Source organism: Trachemys scripta, chromosome 3 (assembly GCF_013100865.1).
Source record: "Trachemys scripta elegans isolate TJP31775 chromosome 3, CAS_Tse_1.0, whole genome shotgun sequence".
NCBI classification, from domain to species: domain Eukaryota; kingdom Metazoa; phylum Chordata; order Testudines; family Emydidae; genus Trachemys; species Trachemys scripta.
This window is the reverse complement of record NC_048300.1, coordinates 199,263,825-199,282,754: the sequence shown is the minus strand read 5'-3', so window position 1 is coordinate 199,282,754 and position 18,930 is coordinate 199,263,825. Positions and strand designations below refer to the sequence as shown.

At 45.3% G+C, this 18,930-nt stretch overlaps 1 protein-coding gene and 1 long non-coding RNA gene across 2 annotated transcripts; one reads left to right on the top strand and one right to left on the bottom strand.

Annotated features, from left to right (window-relative positions):
* Positions 1-77: 77 nt before the first annotated feature.
* LOC117874076 lies at positions 78-948 on the bottom strand. The gene is made up of 3 exons (XR_004644897.1): positions 870-948; positions 668-765; positions 78-581 (listed from the first exon to the last, which is right to left on the bottom strand). It is a non-coding gene; the product is annotated as an uncharacterized LOC117874076 (long non-coding RNA).
* Positions 949-4,958: 4,010 nt separating this feature from the next.
* LOC117875556 (interferon-induced very large GTPase 1-like) lies at positions 4,959-18,511 on the top strand. Its single transcript, XM_034766933.1, has 3 exons — positions 4,959-5,049; positions 6,130-6,283; positions 11,142-18,511. The coding sequence occupies exons 1-3, from the start codon at positions 5,029-5,031 to the stop codon at positions 18,509-18,511; spliced, it is 7,545 nt and encodes a 2,514-aa protein (XP_034622824.1). The 5' UTR covers positions 4,959-5,028.
* Positions 18,512-18,930: the final 419 nt, after the last annotated feature.

Sequence of the window (18,930 nt, the reverse complement as noted above, 5' to 3'; positions counted from 1 at the left end):
AGAACATTTCTCTTGCTTTGCTTTCAAAGCTGACTTTATAACTGCACTAGAATTAAGTATTTTGGTTGAATCAGATTGAATACTGATTGTGTTCAGCAAAGTAACAGGCCATTCTAATCTGCATTTTTAACTTGCTCTTCAAATTTTTGTGCTTTTTTAATTTCACAATCCTGTTTATTAAAGATATCATCAATTTTCTTTGTATTAGATACTGTCTCAACCTTTTGTTTATGTTTTTTACCATTAGCGTTCTTATCTAACTCACTAGTACCTGCCTGGATTTTTACATCACAACATTTGCAATAAGCTAAAAAACGATTGTTTTCTACTTTCTGCAGCCAGTCTTTGTATTGACCTTCTTGAAGCCACGAGTCTTGAAAGGTTTTTTTGAAAGCAGATGGCTTCTCTTTTGGTGGAAGTTCACCCCGAGTCTTCAATACTCTGTTGGGGGTGCTATCCCGTTGTTTTCGTTTCGACGTGGACAGATCTTTGTCTACTCCTGCAGTCTTCTTCCTCTTCTCACCAGCCTTACCGGTCTCTTTATTCATTTTCTACGTTAGATAAAATATGGAAAGAGATCTCTGAAATAATGGAATGTGATAATTAGTAAAATGTATATTTCAATTTATATTTAAATTGAAGAAGGGAACATATTATATATTATTACCTAACACAGTAGGTGAAGATATTTAATATTTGCCTGGAGGAAGGTGCTGTTACAAATTTCTGAACAGCCGAATGCTCTGGTCCACATTCTCTGTGCAACTGCAAGCACGAAATACAAAATTTTAGAGATTTAATGACAGATCAAGAAACTAATCAGAATCAGTAAGTATTTCTATATATTTAATTATTGGAAGAAACCTTACCTAGAAGATAAATTTGATAACCATCTCCTCATTACCCACCAGCCAGCTGCTGCTGAGGTCTGTTTGTTGTGAGTGCATGTGCGCACTTGTCACTTCACTTGTGCCATCATGATATAGTACGTTGAAGCACCACCAATAGGAGAGCAGCACAGCCTGATTATGGAAATCACGTGACAAATATTCACCAATCGAAGAACGCATTTTGAGGGAAATTTAAAAGAAGCGCAAATATTTTACTTTTTATGAAAATTTCCCAGGATTTTTGAGATTTGGAAAGTCTTTGACTTTTACGAAATTTTCCCAGGATTATATAGGTTTTGAATGAAAATTCCCAATTTCCCAAGTTGAAACATTTTACTCAAAAATTCCCAGATTTTGGGAAATTTCCCAGGATATAGAAGCACTGATTGGTGGGTGGCTGGTGGAGAGGCGCAGCTGATGGTGAAGACTTCAGCAGAACCCCATGGAGAGGCGTGGCAATCGGTCGTTGACATGAGCAGTGGAGCATGTAAGATTCCCCCCACCCCCCATACCTCCCTCCACTTCCACCAAGGCTAGGAGGTAAACTCTGCAGATAAACTTCTGAACTCTGAGGCTGCACTGACCGGGGCTAGAAACTGTGGGTGGGGTGACTGTTGGCTGGCTGGACTCAAGACCCAGAGGGGAAAAGGACACTGCCAAACTAACTTGGGGGTGGGTCTTTTGCTCATGGTTTGTGTTATTAATCCTGTTTGTGGTGTTTCTCCAACATAATGCCACATTGTTTCCCTCCTTTATTAAAAGGCTTTTGCTACACTCAGACTCTGTGCTTGCGAGAGGGGAAGTATTGCCTCTTAGAGGCGCCGGGGGTGGTATGTAATTGTCCCAGGTCACTGGGTGGGGGCTCGAGCCAGTTTTGCATTGGGTTATTGAAACGGAACCCCTAGATACAGAACCCGGCCCTTGTTGCTGCCAACTTAGATGGGCAAAAGGATTACAAAAGCAAGCCTAGAGGTTTCATATTTTGTTCCGGTCGTCTAACAGTCTTTTTATCTCTAATCCACTGGCTGACAAAAGCCACTTTTGGTAACCGCTTTTGCTGCAGCTTCAAATTGTCCTCACTAGAAAATAGGGAGAAAACTTTCTATTACTTTTATAAACTGACTGTTACTAAAGGTTTGTGGTTAGTTTCTGCATGCTCTTTTTTTTTTTATTGAAACACATATGTAAAAGTGTTAAATGGAGGGAAAAAGTCAGGGAAGGGGATTGGGGGCTGCTTTTTAGATAAAGATTAGTCAGTTAAAGGGAGGGGATGGAGGGAAGGAGGTGGCAGCGGTGGACTGTAGAACATCTTCTGATTGGTCCAGCAGGGTTTGCTCGCAAGGCTCACAGCCCACAGAACAGTTATCATTTCCTAGGGACAGCTGCGGGCAAAAAAGGATCTTTCTGTCTCTTGCTGTTTTCTGTACTTTATCTCTTTCACGCAGCCCTGTGTCACTGAACACAGGCACTCTAGCTAATTTTTAAAATTCCTTTTTTCTGCCATGTGCTTTCTCTCAACGTACCTCCAAATAACTCCTGTTTTTCTCTAAGGCCCTTTTTGCTCCTCTCTTAACCTACCTTTATATTTTCCTCTTTTATTTCAAAATAACTCCTATTTTTCTCTAGTCTTTTTTAATTCTAACAAAAAAGGATCTTCTTACCATGTGCTCACTAACCTTTAAAACAATCTCCTCTCTCTTGCTGCTTTCTATAGTTTCCCCTCTTTCTTCTATTTAATAATCCTTCTTTCATTTTTTTTCTCTAAAACCCTCTCTCCTCACTAAACCTAACCAAAAATCTTTATTTTTTAAAAAACTCCTTTTTCTTTAAGTCCTCTCTTTCTATACTTTAAAAATAACCTTTACTTTTCTCTACAAAATCATCCAAAAGTGTGAAAACACAAGCACACAACATTCCCTCGTCCAAAAATTTAATTTTTTTTTCAAAATGGCTAATGACAACAAACCTGTACATGACCGGAAATGGGAATGGAGGGTGGGACATAAACCCTAAAGAGGGTGTGTCAAAGAATAGAAGGTGATGAGTACTATCAAGGGCTTAACTGATGGTGTTTTATGGCTGATCGACACACCAAGCTCCATTGAGCTGTTAAGGAGGCTGTTTGTCCCCCTGCCAGTTGGTGAGAGCTCCCCTACACCTCCTCCAGTGGGACCAGCTGTCTGCTCACTCCATTCCCACACCTGCCAACCTTCACACCTGTAAATGTGACATGGGCCGTCACAGTGTCAGATCAATGGCCCACATGTGGAATGTCTGTGGTACATTACCTCACACTGGAATGGTATTTAAGTATAACAGCAGTTTTCAAAGATGTGTTCTCACTGTGCGAATTAACTAAACCAAGTACACAGCTGGCTGTAGATGAAAGGGATTGGGATGAGAAGGTCTTTTCAACAGCTGTTTGAGGGTTCGGGGAGACGTTCTCTGCCTGGGACTCTCCTGGGGTTCTTAGATTCCCAACCAAGACCGGGGCCCTGTTGTGTTGGACACTGGAAATACACAGGAAGAGCCTGTTTCTGCCCCAAAGAGTTTACAGTTTAAATAGACAAGACCAACAAAGCACAGGAAAAAGGAAGAGTTGTTATCCCCATTTCACAGGTGGGAATGGAGGTGGAGACAGAGTAAGGCCCCAATTCAGCAGGGCATTTAAGCACAGTGAGACTAACATGAGTAGTCAGTCACTGAAGTCAAAGGACCATTCACATACTTTGCTAAATGAGGCCTGTGTGACTTGCCCATGGTCACGCTAGTCTGTGGCACAATCAGAAACTGATCTCAGCTCTCTTGACGTCTGGTCCAACGCCTCCACAAGACCATCCTTCCCCTCAGGAGTCACCTGTGTCCCCCTCTGACTGACCCTGAGCACTGGGAAGGGGAAGGAGCAGAAAGGACAGTTTGAGGGAGTCACGGGGCACTGGGGAGCCTGGAGCCACCAGTAGGAACCAGGGTACTGGAGGGAATCGGGGCACATTGTGGTGGAGGGAGCCTGGGGGTCATCTGAAAAAAGAAGACGTGGGGGAGGAACTTGAGGCAGCCGGGGGGCAGTCGGGAGTGGGAAAGCCCAGAGCCTTTCGGGAGTATTAGGGCAGGATGGGGCTTCTGCATTCTACCCTTGCTTCTTATTACACCCCTTGCTGCTGCTACCCCCTGGTGCGCCCCCTGCCGGCCTATTCCACAGCCCGCCCCTGCTCAGGGCTCCAGCTAATCCCCGACTCTTGGAAAAAGCACCTTGGTATCTTTAATGACCAAGGTTTGTAAATTTCAGCCAGCAGCCACAGTTGCATTACAGAGCTAGGGCTTGGAGCTGCTCTGGTTAGATTTAAGGTCACTGCAGGTCTGGTTTTGTGCTATCAAGGCTCGTTGGACTCCTGTAGGCCCATAGTAGCCTTGGGCCATCTGGTCATTGCTGGCTTCAAGGTCTTCAGTTCAAGGTGGCTTAGTTTGTTCAGCAGGAACAGGACTGTTTCCAATGACCCCTGTTTACCATCCTGCTTGGAGACAGAAGGCCTACATTTTCAGCTGAAGATAATTGTAGCTGTGGGGGTTGAACAACTGTGAAAATCATAGAATCATAGAACTGGAAGGGACCTCGAGAGGTCACCTAGTCCAGTCCCCTGCACTCGTGGCAGGACTAAGTATTATATCAGGCCCCATCACGTGTCTCAAGCTGAGTTGTCAAAACTGGGTTGTCAAAATTAGTGGCCTTTTTGAAAATAGTGTGAGGTGGATGGAGACATTGATTTATGGTTAGATCTTGTGATGTGGTGAAGCTGTCAAAGGTCTGTGAAATTCAGTGTGTATTTAAGCAGGGCATCCAGTGCTCTTAGATAAGTGTCTTCTTAATTATAAATCCAACTAAATAATAGCTAGAAATGGTTACATTTTAAAATCCAATCCACATACTCCTCTGTCTGTGTTTCAGCTGCTTCTGGAGTTCCTAAAAATGAATTTACCTCGCCACAAACACTGGAAATTACTGGCTGCTTCGGTGATTTCTGTTTTTCCGGTAACTGTTATGCGAGGCTGCTCCTGAAATACCCCTTTTGTCTTCCCTTCTAGCCGCTGATTGTCCTACCTGGCGGAGTTAATAGAAGAATACAGCCCAGGCACTAGCACAATGAACATATATATTATCTGGGTAAGTCACTCTGGGTACCTGGCTCTTTTGCATAGGTAACAAAGGACTTTATCTCCTAATATGAAGAGACTTCGGTACCTTGCATGGTAGAAATTCTCTGGAGCTCCAGGGTGGGTCAAACAGTTTGCATACAGCGAGTGCTAGGGTGGGACCAGTAGGGTGAAGTCATGCTCTGTGGGCCAATGGGGGAAAGTCACATCAGCTTGTGCCCCCACCCTCTAGTGTTAGCTAATCACCAAGACGGGAACATTTAGTGGAGAGATGGGTGGGGGAGCTATGAGACTTCCGAAGAGAGCTCCTGCCATCTCCATTTCCCCTATGCTCCCCATGGCATTGAGCCGAGCCCTGCAGAGAGTTCAAAAGACATCTGCTTGTGGTTCCACAGGCAGGCAGCCTCCAGTTCTCCTCCTGATTAGACGAATGCAAAGGTGTCAGGCCCCCACCCTCCTGGTGTCTATGAGGCGGGTGTCAGTCTCAGTTTATAGAGGAGGCACAGACAGGACAAGTGCCTCCTGTTTGTAGGCTTGGGAGAGTCAAAGATAGAATGAATGTGATAGTTCCTAGCTCTCCACCCAGTATTTAGATGATGAAAGATCTGAGTGCAGATTGGTTGGATTACATGGTGTGTACAGGGGTTAGCTCATCTGGGAACACAGCTTCTGAGTCTGTGTTTCAGGCATCCATAAAAATCACATTGGTCCAGTGTTCTCATGCACTGCCCGGCTGGACACACTGAACGCTACATGGGAAAGTGAGGTAGCCTGGGTTGTGATTCTTGCCTATAAAGGAGGTTTGTGAGGGACCACATTCCTAGAGCGACCTCTCTTTGCTTGGCTGATCCCCCATGTGGCCTGTCCTGCTAACTGAAGAAGAGGTGTCACTCTGACACAGGGGATGGGGAAGAATTAGAAAGTAGCTCCAGAATGCCTGCAAGGCTATGACTAGTTCAGGAGATCAGGGGGAAGTTAATATCAGTAGACGCTTCCTCAGGTCACTGAAGGGTAAGATCATATTTTTGAAGAAACTGTGAAATTTACAGGAATATAAACTAACTCTGGGGTGGGGCGCTTTCTGTTTCAGTTATCGATGGCAGTGCTTGGTGGCCTGTACCTCTTCGAACACTTTCCTGGCTTCATGGTTACCACTGGCCTCTTCACCGTCCTGGTCTATTTCAGATTGCAATGGTTGTGCCCATTCATCAGGCTAGTGTTGTCAAACTTTGTCCCAGCATGGGGTAGGTATAGCTGTGATTGGGGGCTGCAGGATGGTCTGTTCATTCTCAGTTTACTGTTGGGGCGACTGGGAAGGAAACAGCAATTCATTAGAGAACTCAGAGACCTGCTCTTAGCTGACCCTCTGCTACCTCCATTGCCTTATCGCTGTATCTCTGGGGCCTGGACCAACTGGTATTGCACAACTGACTTTCCACTTCAGCACTGCTGCACCATTACCCGGCTGCTGTAATAATCTAGTTCTTTGAAATTTGCCCAGCAGTTTTCATCTAGAGAATTGCAAAATACTTGCAAAGGCAGAGAAGCATTATTGTCTTCAAGGGAAGTCAGTTGCAGAGCTGGGACCAGACACAGATGTCCCGGCTTCCAGACCTGCTGTCTTCCCTCAAGTCTGACTTTCCTCACCTAACCAACTCGTTCAGTGTCACACAGCTGTGGCAGAGGTGAAGATAAAGTCTCTCACAAGAACATTCGCCAGTTGCTTTATTTGTAATGAAAGAGGTGCCGGGGCTCAAGCAATTTTTTTTCACATTCAGAACTGATGCAGCAAGCCCAGAGGGGCCGGGGCTCAGCCCTGGCACAAATTAAGCACAGTCACTTACTCCTCCTCCAAAAAATCAATAAAAACAAACAAACATTAGAACACTGGGAAATGCAAAGACAAGGTGACAATCCTTTTTACTCCTCTACTCCTGGTAGCTCCCCAAGGCCCCAGAAAGAGACTTGACCCATGTCTTCACACCCCATCATAGTCCATCAGGCGGTGGTGCTTCCCTGGGACCTACTTATGCTATGAAGGGGGTCTGGAGCCCAGCTGGTTCACTGAGCCCCACCAGGTGGAGGAGGGCAGCAGATTTCTCTGTTAAGGGGGCAACAGTGGCCTTGTTTAACAGCCCTGCAAAGATGACAAAGGAGGTGAGCCAGCCGATCCCCCTAGGAAATAACACGAGGGGAAGGCAGAATATCCACTGGTCTCCTCTTGAAGACTTCAAGAGTGAGTCTTCATGGGGGAATTCATAGATCCCGAGGCCAGACGGGACCATTTTACTCATCTAGTCTGACTGTACAACACAGACCATTTCTAGAGCCCATCATTTAGAAAAATGCCCAGTCCTGATTTAAAAATTGCCACTGATGAGAAATCCACCATGGCCTTGGTAAATTGTTCCAATGGTTCATTACCCTCTGTTAAAAATCTATGCCTCACTCCCAGTCTGAATGTGTCTAGCTTTAACTTCCAGCCCTTGGCTCCATGGGGTGAGCACTGGGGCAGGGTGGTTCAGTGGCCAGTGGAAATGGAGGTGCCAAGGAGTGAGGATGAGCAGTAGGAGTTCTTGGGGAAGTCAGCATTAGGAATGGGGGGGGGAAGATGGGGGGCTGGCAGGGTGGAACTGAGCTGTGGGGGTGGAATTTGGGTGTGGTGAAGTGGTGGGGAGGAAGTGGACAGTACGGGAAGGAGGGGGTCTGAGCTTGCCCAGGAGAGGGAGGAGTGGGAGGACTTGAACTGTGTTGGTGAGCTAGGGTAATAGAGGGGGTCGGAAATGCACAAGGAGAAGAGTTTGGTGGCCCCACAGACCTACTAGGCCAAGGGTCCAGGGAACTATAAAAATTCTACATGGGCTGGAGTTGGTGGACAAGGCTTCTTGCTGCCCTGTCGCCTGCCCCACTCCCCACCTTGTCCTGCCCCCTGGCCTTGGGAGATCTCACAGGGTGAGCACTGGGGACTACTTGTAGGACTCTCACGTTTCCCTTTGGTGTCGTTTTCCCTCCCCCACAACGCACAGCTGAGTGCAGAGTGAGACACCAAAAGGAGATTCTGCAGAGCCTTTAAAGAGATGGGATGGGGAGGAGGAAAGAACAGTAACTTGTCCTTCCCACACTGTGATGGGATGATACTCACCTCTCGTGAGTGCCTCCTGTTGGCTAGGTGTGTTGTTGCAATCTCTTTTTCTCCCGGCATTCCTTGTAGGTTGTTGTCCTTATTAGGTGGGTCTTCTTTAGCTCAGCCCTCCTGCCAAGTCACACAGCCAATACGTTGAATGAACCCCTCCTGGGGTAGCAAGACTCAAACAAACTCGCTGCCCTTATTAGTGTCTTCAGCCCTGTCTCTGGGTTTTCTTAACCTAGCCCCTTTCTCAGGCTTTTCGTGAAGAATCCATTCAGAACTGTCGGTCTGCCCTCACCAGGTTTTCAGCCCTGTCTCTGGGCCCCTTTAAGTCCTGCCTTTCACTTGGGCTTCCCAACAGAACTTTGTCCTTCTGAGGGCTTAGGCCACTTCACTAGTAGGCTGGTGAAGGGAACCTGAGTCCACCCACTACTCCGGTCCCAGCCCAGGACCCTACACACAGCAGCCATGTACTGATTCCTTTAGTTCACTGCTGCTGTTCCCTAGGCCTTTCCCCATGTAGCCCCTTTCTCTTCACCTGGACCTCAGAACTGAAGTTCTCAACTCCTCTTCCTCCTCGCTGAATGCAAGTACCACCAGAACCCATCTTTGGGGGCTCTTAGTGAGCCCCAGTGACCAGCAAGGAGCTCCCTTCCACACCCCTCTGGTCCCAGCCAGGGACTGACCTGCTCAGGCCCTGTAGCTCCTTTTATCTGAGTCTGCGGCACTCTGATTGGCTGCTTCTGTGCAGCCTTTCTAGACATGCGTAGAGGACCCACCTTCACTGCTCCTTTCCTGGGGTTGGGTGCAGTAGGACCACAAGCCTCTGGCAGGCAGCCTTGAAGAGCCAGCTGGACCCTGTCACTGTCCCCTATCTCCACTGTCTCTCTCCTCCCTTCCCACCAAGTATGAGGAGGGGTCCCCTGGAATCCCAGACCTGGAGCCCTGTGGGACAGAATAGAACAGACACATCCCTGGGGTACTCACCAAAGCAGTCACAGTGCAGGCGAGGTCAGCTGGGTGTCTTAGAAACAGGAGTGCATTGATCAGGCCACAGCAGGCCATCTGTGCTCGCTTCCCACAGGAGTTAAAATGGGGCTTGGTGTCTGGGCCACACACTCGCTCTCAGGAAGCCAGACACAATCTCTGTGGTCTGGAAGGGCAGATCTGTTCAAGATTGTGCCCTGAGACCCTTTCTAATAGTTTCCCCTTCTTCTCTCCCAGCCCAGAGGCGTGTGTGCAGACTGGAGCTGCCTGCAGAGGTCACAGGGCGAGATGAGGGGCTGCAGAGTTCTCTCAGAACTCTGACTCTCTCCCTCTCTCCCAAGCTCTTCTGCTGTGTCTTCCCTTTGCCGGTTCTGTCTCATTGTCCCAACCCCTCTCTCAGGCCCTTTGGCTGGGGAAGGGGCACGAACACCAGGCTGCAGGAGCAAAAGTTTGTCACTTTTTCAGTGGACATTTGATACTGATGCACAGGAACAGGGACTTCACTCATTGGTTAAAGGTGATCTTCAAACTGGACTATGATGAGTGAAAATAGAGAAAGAGGGTCAGGATTCCGGGGGGACCTACTTTAGTTGTCACCAATTTAATCAGCAATGCAAGCTGAGTTTGGACTGCAAGCTGAAATCCTAGGGCCTGCAAAAGTACCTAGGTGCCTAAACTCCAACTTCCCACTAGGGAAGGGAAGGGAAGAGGAGAACATGGAGGGAGCCACCAGGGCTGGGGAAAGGGGAAAGGCAAGGAAGTTAGAGGGTGGGGTATGAGGGAAGGAAAAGAGGGCAGAAGAGCTACTGAGGGAGGAGGAGAAAGGGAAAAGCTACAAAAGTAACAATTCACTTCCCTCCTCCACCCCGCCAAATTCCTCATGCGAAGTTTTGCCTTTGTCCTGCATTTCTTTTAGCTCCTTCAATGCCAACTTAGCCTTTTCTTTAGCTTTTACAACACTGCTCCTTCAGTTACTTTATTGTTGCCTTGTTGTCCATATTAAATACTTCCTGGAAAGCCTACATTTCCCAGGGAATCAGAAGGGGAACACCCAAGGGAGGGGAGATGTAATATTAGGGACATAAATAGGCTTCTGTTACTTTCCCCCATCACACACACACTGTCCTCTAGAGAGGAGAGAAAAAAAAAACATGGATGCAGAAGGAGACACAACAGATACTGGGGACCTTGGAAGAGTAAACAAAGGTGTGATATTATAGGAGAGGAGAGAATGAACAAGGAAGAAAGGGCAAAAATACCAGAGATCCTTGGGAAGGGCAAGGAAAAAAGACCTGGGTCCTTGATGGGAGGAGGGATAAATTTAAGGTGGGGCACACAGATTAGTAGGAGAAAGGGGATGGAGAAAAAACTGAAAAAGAGGGAGAGCTGATGGAACAAAAATGATAAAGAAATGAGGGGTGGAGTGAGAGAGACGAGAAAACAGAAGAGGAAAGGGGCAACTAAGGAAGAAAATGAAAAGTACAAACATAAGAGAAAAGGAGGATTGGGGATGTGAAGGGAAAAACAAGTTATTTGAAGAGAAAAGGAAATCAGTAAAGAAGAAAAGCAGAGGGATGAGAAGAAAGATAGCCATAAAGGAGGAAAAAGCAAATGGAACCAGAAAAAGATTGCATATAGGAGACAGAAAAAATAGACATGGATGGAGACAGCAGAGCAGAAATGCACAACTAAGTTTCATGTACCTTCATTTAGTGACATTTCCATATTTTACATGTAGCGCTTGCAGAGAGCAGAAAGAGAAGGGCCAGTGGAGTTCCTATGGGGGTGAGTGGATTGAAAATTGTAGGATTACTGTGTTATGTATTAATTTGGGGCGGGGGAGGGTCGTTACAACCATATGAATTCTCCCAGTTTGAACACTGACTAAATCTCAGAATATCCAAGTAAATCAAGATTCAGAACATTATCTGACTGAGGGTAAATGCTTTCAGGAAAAATGACAGAGGTATGTTTTCCCCTTTTCAAAGCAATCTCTATGGAGGAGGAGAACTGTGAGGATTCTGACCAGAGAGACCCTGAAGAAGAAAAGCTTGCCAAGAAGGAAGAACTGGTGAAGAGACTCAATGCCGTGGGACTGAGTTCAGAATACTGGCTGCCCACGCTACAAGATAAACATGGGGTTACTTCTGCGCAAGCATTGGAACACCTGCAATATGAAGACTACCTAAAGCTAGAGTGTCAGGTACAATACCCATGGGAAAAGCAGGCTCTCCGGACCCTACTTAACATAGCAGAGAGCAAGGCAACAATGAAGCAGCTGCAGGAGGAGCGTTTGGAAAGGCTAAAGAAGCAGAAAGAGCAGGTTAAGGCAGCACTGCAGGAACTAAAAGAAATGCAACATGAAGGCAAAATCCACCACAACGAAGCTGTAAGAAGGAAAGAAGAAGAGCTATGGGTGGCTATGGAAATACCCCAGGAGTATTGGGCACCATCTGAGAAACCTCTGATGGAGGTGCTGGATAATGCGCATAAGCAATTAGGCCTCCTGGAGCAGTCGGTGTCCCAGAGTGAGAATCTCCCTGATGAGGAAGTTTTGAGACGGGCGTCAGGAGGGCTGGCCCTGCAGGGCATTTATAAAACTCACAAACTCTCAGATATGCTAGAGACACGAGAGCAGCTGGTCAATATCCCAGAAGGGTTCGAGCTCTTTGGTCCACAGCAAGGGCCGCTGTTTGCGAACAAGGAATTTTCATCTTCTGAAGCAGAATCCACATTCACAAAGGCCATGGAGAAGCTGGGCTTCAGCATTAGTGTCGCAGCCAAAGGGGGATTTGGGGGGTTTAGTGCTGAAACCAGCTCAGATTACAGCAGCTCTTCAGAATCTGAAGAAACCCACAAATCCCGCTCTGAACACACTTACATTTGCACCACCAAGTACAGCTACATCCCACTGGCCTCATGCTACTTCCCCAAGGCTCAGCTTCGACTTTCCAGTGCAGCGCTGCAAGAGTTAAAAGTCATGGAGCAGCTTTTGAGTCACTCCCCAGAGCCGGACAAGATCAACATGGTGAAGAGCAGGGGCGGGAGTTTCTTCAAGAGATTCGGGTCTCATGTAAACCAGGGGCCCCTTCACTTGGGTGGGATATTCTGGTGGAAAGCGTCTTCTGCGGGATTCCGGGCAGAGCAGCTGGACGAGGTGAAGAAACAAACATCTGATGCGCTCAGCTCTTATGTTGGGGGCAGCTATAGTGGCTTTGGTTTGAGCATTTCAGCTGGTGTTACTGTGTCAAAATCAGGTTCTGAAGCCTCATTTCAGGGCACAGATCGAAAACGCATGCACACAGAGATTCAGCTGTTTGTGACCAAGACAGGCGGCCCACCAGAGACACATTCTCTCACCCAATGGCAATCTGGGCTCGTGACCAGTAACAAAACCTGGAGTGTCATTGACCGAGGCTTTCAGCTAATTCCTGTGTGGGAGATCATCCTGTCCAATCACGGACAAGATTTTAGAGATGTTCATCAAATCAGCAGCAGTCTCAGAAATGCCTACGAAGTCCTAACGAACCAAAGCGTCGGTACATTGTTTGGAGAGGGATTAGCCAGTGCAGTGGATGAGGCCAGATTGTTCTTAGAGGAAATGAAGTCCTGGGAAGTCACTGGGGTTGAAGAACAGCTGGTGAAATTGATCAATTTCAAACAAAAACTGACTGAAAAAACAAAGAACTACAGTGTATGGATTAACATTTGCCTGTCAGATAAAGGGCTTCAAGATTTCCTGGAAAATACAGTTTCACTGTGCAAAGATTTGCCGGCACAAAATACTGTATACATCAGATCTCTGCTGCGCTGCCTTCTGGACCCTCATGTCTATTCAGTTAAGAATTTCCCCAAATCTTCCTCTATTATGCAGTGGATCTTTCGTGAAGAAAAAAAGCAGCAAAAAAATAGGTCTCCCTCTGAATTTGCTGATTTTATTCAAGTCCTACAGGAAATGAAGGATTACATACAGGAAGTTACTTATGACCCTATGTCTTCTGCAGCAGCAGTGCAAGAAGCAAAGGAAATAGCCACCTTAAATGTGAGCTTAGCTTTGTCTTCCTTTCTGCAGGCTCTACGGGAGAAAGAGCAGACAGACATCGAGCTGTTATTACTTTCAATTGCAGCCAGCACAGGATACCGAGTGGAAAGGAACACTTTTCAGTATCTCCTCGGGTGCCCAAAAATTAACTTCATGTTAAAGGAAATGCAAAAAGCACACGAGGAATATTTGAGTCACAGGGATCAAAATGTTTCCCGAGCTCAGGCTTCCCTGCTCTTGACAGGTCTGACAGTGACAGCTGAATTCAAAGATGTAACTCCGGAGGAGAAGAATAAACGTTTGACTTTTATGAAACATCACATGGGAAAATTACTGTCTGATGAAATAGCAAATGTTCTTAAAAACCACAGTGCACGGAATGATTGGGACGTACTGGAAAGAGACTTAAATTGCCTTTTAAATCGGGATTTTGAAGCTGCAAATGATAATTTGCAGAAACAGGATACAATAAAAGAATTAGAAGACAGCTATCAAAGAGCAAAACCATCAAAATTAGAACCAAAAGTGCAGTCTACTGATTTTGAAATATGTGGAACTATTGAAAACCAAGAGTTCCTTAATTTAATGAAGCGACTTGGACTTGAAAGGTACTATCCAAGGAAAATGGGGACAGATAGCTTCCATATAATTTCCAATATCTCTTTACATGACAGCCAGCCCAGCACAGAGGATAAGTTGCCATTTTATTTTTTGCAAAGGCTGTTAATGGTGGACTATCGGGTCAGGTATTTGGTTTGTAAGGATGACGGTAAAGCAAAACCAAGCGTAACAAGAGTATTGAACACCTCAAATGAAGGCAGTGACTTGTCAGATACGTTTGATGTCTTTTTTTATTTCTGTGAAGGAACCAATGAATCTGCAGGAACAAGGCAGACACACGTGCACCCAATGGACATCCAGATGGCAATTTTTCATTGTGCAGATGATTTCATGAGACAACATCTTTCAACAAAGCTCGCTTTCTGCCAGTTTGCGCTCCCACTTCTGGTGCCAGATCCTTCTACTTCACAAATAGAATTCCCTGTTTTGGCCCTTTGCCAAGTTAAAAAGAGCTGGAAAGGTGCTGAAAAATCAGGAGGAGAGACCAGCATTAAAAATTATAACAAACTGATGTATCAGGCACATACACACCTGGTGTCCTTCATACGGATTGGCAATTCGCCTCATTCTTCTAAGTCTCAGATCCTGAATGCTCTGCTAAGTAAGCACAAGCATGACATTTTTTTCCACCGTCACTGTAGAGGCAGCAGCAAAGATTGTCTCCTGATGAACGGGGTTGTGGAAATCTCCTGGTACTGTCCAGGTGGAAAGGATGATGACAGATTTGATAACTGCATCGCCTTCACTAATCTTCACGGGGATGCAAGAGAGCATGAGCAACAAGTCACATTTTTACAGGAGATCGCTTCTATAAATGTGGTTCTCTTATCAGATACAGATCAGAATGACAAAAGGGGCAAGCAAATTATCCGTGATCTTTGGCAATCTCAAAAGCCTTTGATCTGCCTTTTTGCTGAAAAAGAGAACATTGTGGCTGGTAAATCAAGCCAGAATGTAGGAATAGGCATCAAGAACAGAAACGAGGCAGAATTAATAGATGAAATAACAGCAACAATCAAAGATTTTCTGGCAGGCTCAATTGCCACTTGTAGTCTTGATGCTTGTGTAAAAACTGCTCGTGAGCATGGCTTCCTCATTGATGAAGACAAGGAAGAGTGCAAGGAAGCTAAGGACAAAGCAAAGAAATTGATGGACCACTTCAAAAATCCTTCCTTAGCAAGCTTGAAGGAAAAGCTATTGCCACTTCAAGGAGAATTATGGCACAAGTGGTGTAAGAAAGATAAGGAACTTACTCGCTTGCAAGAAAAAAGCAATATAAGCATTGAACAGTACCGCAGCCAAATTGAATCAGATAAAGATGCAATACGACGTGATCAATTAAGTAAGGTATCCCCCCCCAATGACCTAATGAAGTCAGTGCTTGAATTTCTCCAGTCACATCCAGAGGACACCAAAAAGTACTTCCTGCAATGGATGAAAGTATTTATGGATGACTTGTCCTCTGACCACCTTGCAGAACTTCACCAGAAATACCACAACTTATGGTCTGAAATGCTGATAAAGAAAAAAGAAGAAAATAATTTGAAAACTAGATTGCAAAATGATTTAGAAAAACTCTCAACTGAGATAAATAATTCTACATTTGGCCTTGAACACATTTTGAGAGAGGTAGGTCAGATTTATGAAGCTCTGGATGCAACTGTCCAAAAGGATAAATGTTTTCTTGAATTACATAAAATTGCGGCTGACCTGATGGTTTCAGGTTATCCCATTGAGCTGATGGACGGCGATGCTTCATACGTGCCATTAAAATGGGTCGGAGCAGTTTTTGACTCATTAATTGAGACGCTAGAAGACAGAAAGGTGTTTGTTCTTTCTGTTCTTGGCATTCAGAGCACTGGGAAATCAACACTACTGAATGCCATGTTTGGTCTTCAGTTTAGTGTGAGTGCAGGGAGATGCACCAGGGGAGCGTTCATGCAGCTGATTAAGGTGGATGAGAACCTCCAACAGGATCTGAACTTTGATTACATACTAGTTGTTGATACGGAAGGGCTTCGGGCCATAGAGAAGGCTAATAAGTTGTCCCTTAATCATGATAATGAGCTAGCCACCTTCGTCATTGGTATTGGCAACATGACTGTGATCAATATCTTTGGTGAGAACCCTTCAGAAATGCAAGATATCCTGCAGATTGCTGTCCAGGCATTTCTGAGAATGAAGCAAGTAAATCTCTCCCCAAGCTGTTTGTTTGTGCACCAGAATGTTGGAGACATAACTGCAAAAGAACAGAATATGGAAGGACAAAGACGCCTCCAGCAAAAGTTAGATGAAATGACAGTTACTGCAGCCCAGCAAGAGTTCTGTGATGTTACCTGCTTTAGTGACGTTATCCGATTTGACTTGAAGACCCACATTCATTACTTTGCTCACCTCTGGGAAGGGGACCCACCAATGGCACCTCCGAACCCCAGTTACAGCCAAAATGTGCAGGAACTAAAGAGTTATATTCTCAAGGCTGCAAACAAGGAATCTCGGGGCAGTGTTTTAAGGCTGTCGGGATTAAAAGTCCGAATCGGTGATTTGTGGAATGCTTTGTTAAATGAGAATTTTATTTTTAGCTTTAAGAACACGCTGGAGATTGCGGCCTACAACAGGTTAGAAACAATGTTTAGCCAATGGACCTGGGAGCTGAGAAGTCACATGCTAGAGCTGCAGATAAAACTAAACAATCAAATTAGGAACAAAGAAATGCTCCAAATCACCAGAGAAAGCCTTGAAGGAGAAGTTAAAGAAAAATATGGTGCCATCATAGATCAACTCGAAAAGTATTTCAGTGAAGACCCAGATGCTGAAATATTGATTCAATGGAAAGCAAACATAGAAATTAAACTGACAGAACTTAAAATGTCACTTATTGATAAAACTATGAGGAAATCTGAAGAACTTATCATACTAAGGAACAACCAAAGCAAACTGGATGAAGAGAAGTCAGAATATGAAAATGAGCTATTCAAAAGGAGCCAAGAGTTGGCTCTGTCATTAAAAGGCAAGAAATCGAGTGAAAATGAACTGAGAGAGAACTTCAACCTCCTGTGGGGAAAATGGGTCTACGAAATGTCCTCTGATGTTCCTCCTGTTGAGGAGCCTAATATCAGCCTTGATATAGAAAACATCCTGCTCGAGCGTTTTAAACAGAAGTCTGTTGTAGCAAAAAAAATTAAGGTCTATTCTAGCAAGAATATGTTTTCCACTGATTTTTCCAAGCATGTCACCATAAAGAAAACATTGTTTGTATTCAAGAAGAATTTAGAGAAGTGTGATAGAGACACCATAGACCAGGTTACAGACCGCATCACACAGGGGGTCAGAGCAATGATCGATAGTAAAGAGCAGCAGAGACTGGATTACAATGCAAGTTACTTTCAAGAAATACTGAATAAAATAAGACAAGAGGTGGACTCTGCATCTAATAACCCAAAGTACACATTTAATGATGATTACATAATAGATTTATCAGTGTATTTATGCAAAATGGCAACAGGAAGGTTTGAAGACCTGCACACAGCATTTAAAACAGCACATGATCCAACTGTCTACCTGGAGAGTAAAAGAGAAGATTTCTTCAAGTGTTTTCAGATTTCCTGCCAAGGAGCAGCCTTCATCACAACATTTGCTGATTTCTTATGCACCAAGCTTTCTGCAGCTCTCCGCCAGGCAGTCTATGACAAGACTGCCATTGACATAGCCAGAGAGATGAAGTCTACACTTCCAGCTTTCAACGGGAACAGATTAAATCTGGAAAACTATATTCTTGTGTATCTGGCAGAGAAGGAAGACTTTGAGGAGTACAAGCGATACATTCAATCCCCAAAATACTTTTTTGAGGATTTTATCAAGCAGCGTGTTGATGATTATTGCTTAGACAAGAACAATCCAAAACTGAAGAGTTTCCTAAACAATTCCCTTGATTCTTTCCATACTCTTGTCCTTTCAGCTATTCGTGATGCAACTGAAGTTACTAAAGACAGACGTGGCAACGTATCCTTATGGCTGGATGAATTTTGCAGGAGACTGCTACAGCATTTAACCCTTCCAAGAGATGATCTAAAAAGCATTGAACATCAGGAGGTAACCGACATAGAGTTTCTTAAGGAAGCAATGAGTAAAGCATTGGCTCTTGTGGTAGAAAATCTAAAACAAGACTTTGCTGTCATTGATATGGGGCCATTTTCAAGAAAACCACATGAAATACTAGCTGAACAGCTTGGTGGGTGCTGGGAGAAGTGTCCCTTTTGCACAGCTCCTTGCACAAACACCATAGCTGGTCATGATGGAAAACACAGTGTTCCTTTCCATCGGCCTCAAGCTGTGGCTGGCTGGTATTTTCATACAACAGACAATCTAGTTCCTGTTATTTGTTCCAGTCTTGTAGCAAGTGATAAACACTATAGACTTAGTGAAGACAAACGAATTCCATACAAAACGTATTGGGAAGGAGGACGTCCTTATTCTGACTGGAGCATCAAATCAGACATGTCAGAGCAGTCTTACTGGAAATGGTTTGTGTGTCATTTCAAGACAAAGCTAGAAGAACTCCATGGTAAAAAGTTTGAAGGCTACGGTGAAATCCCTTCTCAATGGAAAAACATTACAAAGGACAATGCACTCAGAGAGCTGAAAAAACTATGTCCGTCAGTCAGAAAGAATAACTGCAAATCAGTACGCCATTAGCTTTACTGCTTTGAAAGTGTGTGTAATGACTAGAGCAAACAGGGCTGCTAACAGGGGAGTTTGAGAGGGAGTTCTCATTGGAGGAGAAGGTACCTGTATTTGCATCTGTCCTGTGTGTTCTTGGGTGTTCTTGTGTGTTTGTTTGTAGGGGCCGGCAGGGGCTGGGTGCTGGGACGGACGCCGAGCCCTGAGCAGGGGGCGGGGCTTGGCTGATCAAGGGGCCCATAAAAGCGGCCGCCCAGCCAGGCAGCGGTACAGCTGCGAGCAGCGGCAGCAAACAGGGCTGCTAACAGGGGAGTTTGAAGGGGGAGGTAAGGGGGAGGCAGGAGGGCACGGTGTGGTGTGTGCTCTGAGTCCACAGGTGCTGTGGGCAGGGAGTGCAGCAGGCATGAGCCAAGCAGCAGGAGCAGACAGAATGC

Coding starts and splice junctions, on each gene's coding strand:
- LOC117875556 (XM_034766933.1), top strand. CDS start 5,029: ATGAACATATATATTATCTGG. Junction 5,050..6,129: donor TGAACATATATATTATCTGG/GTAAGTCACTCT, acceptor TTTCTGTTTCAG/TTATCGATGGCAGTGCTTGG. Junction 6,284..11,141: donor AAACTTTGTCCCAGCATGGG/GTAGGTATAGCT, acceptor CCCTTTTCAAAG/CAATCTCTATGGAGGAGGAG.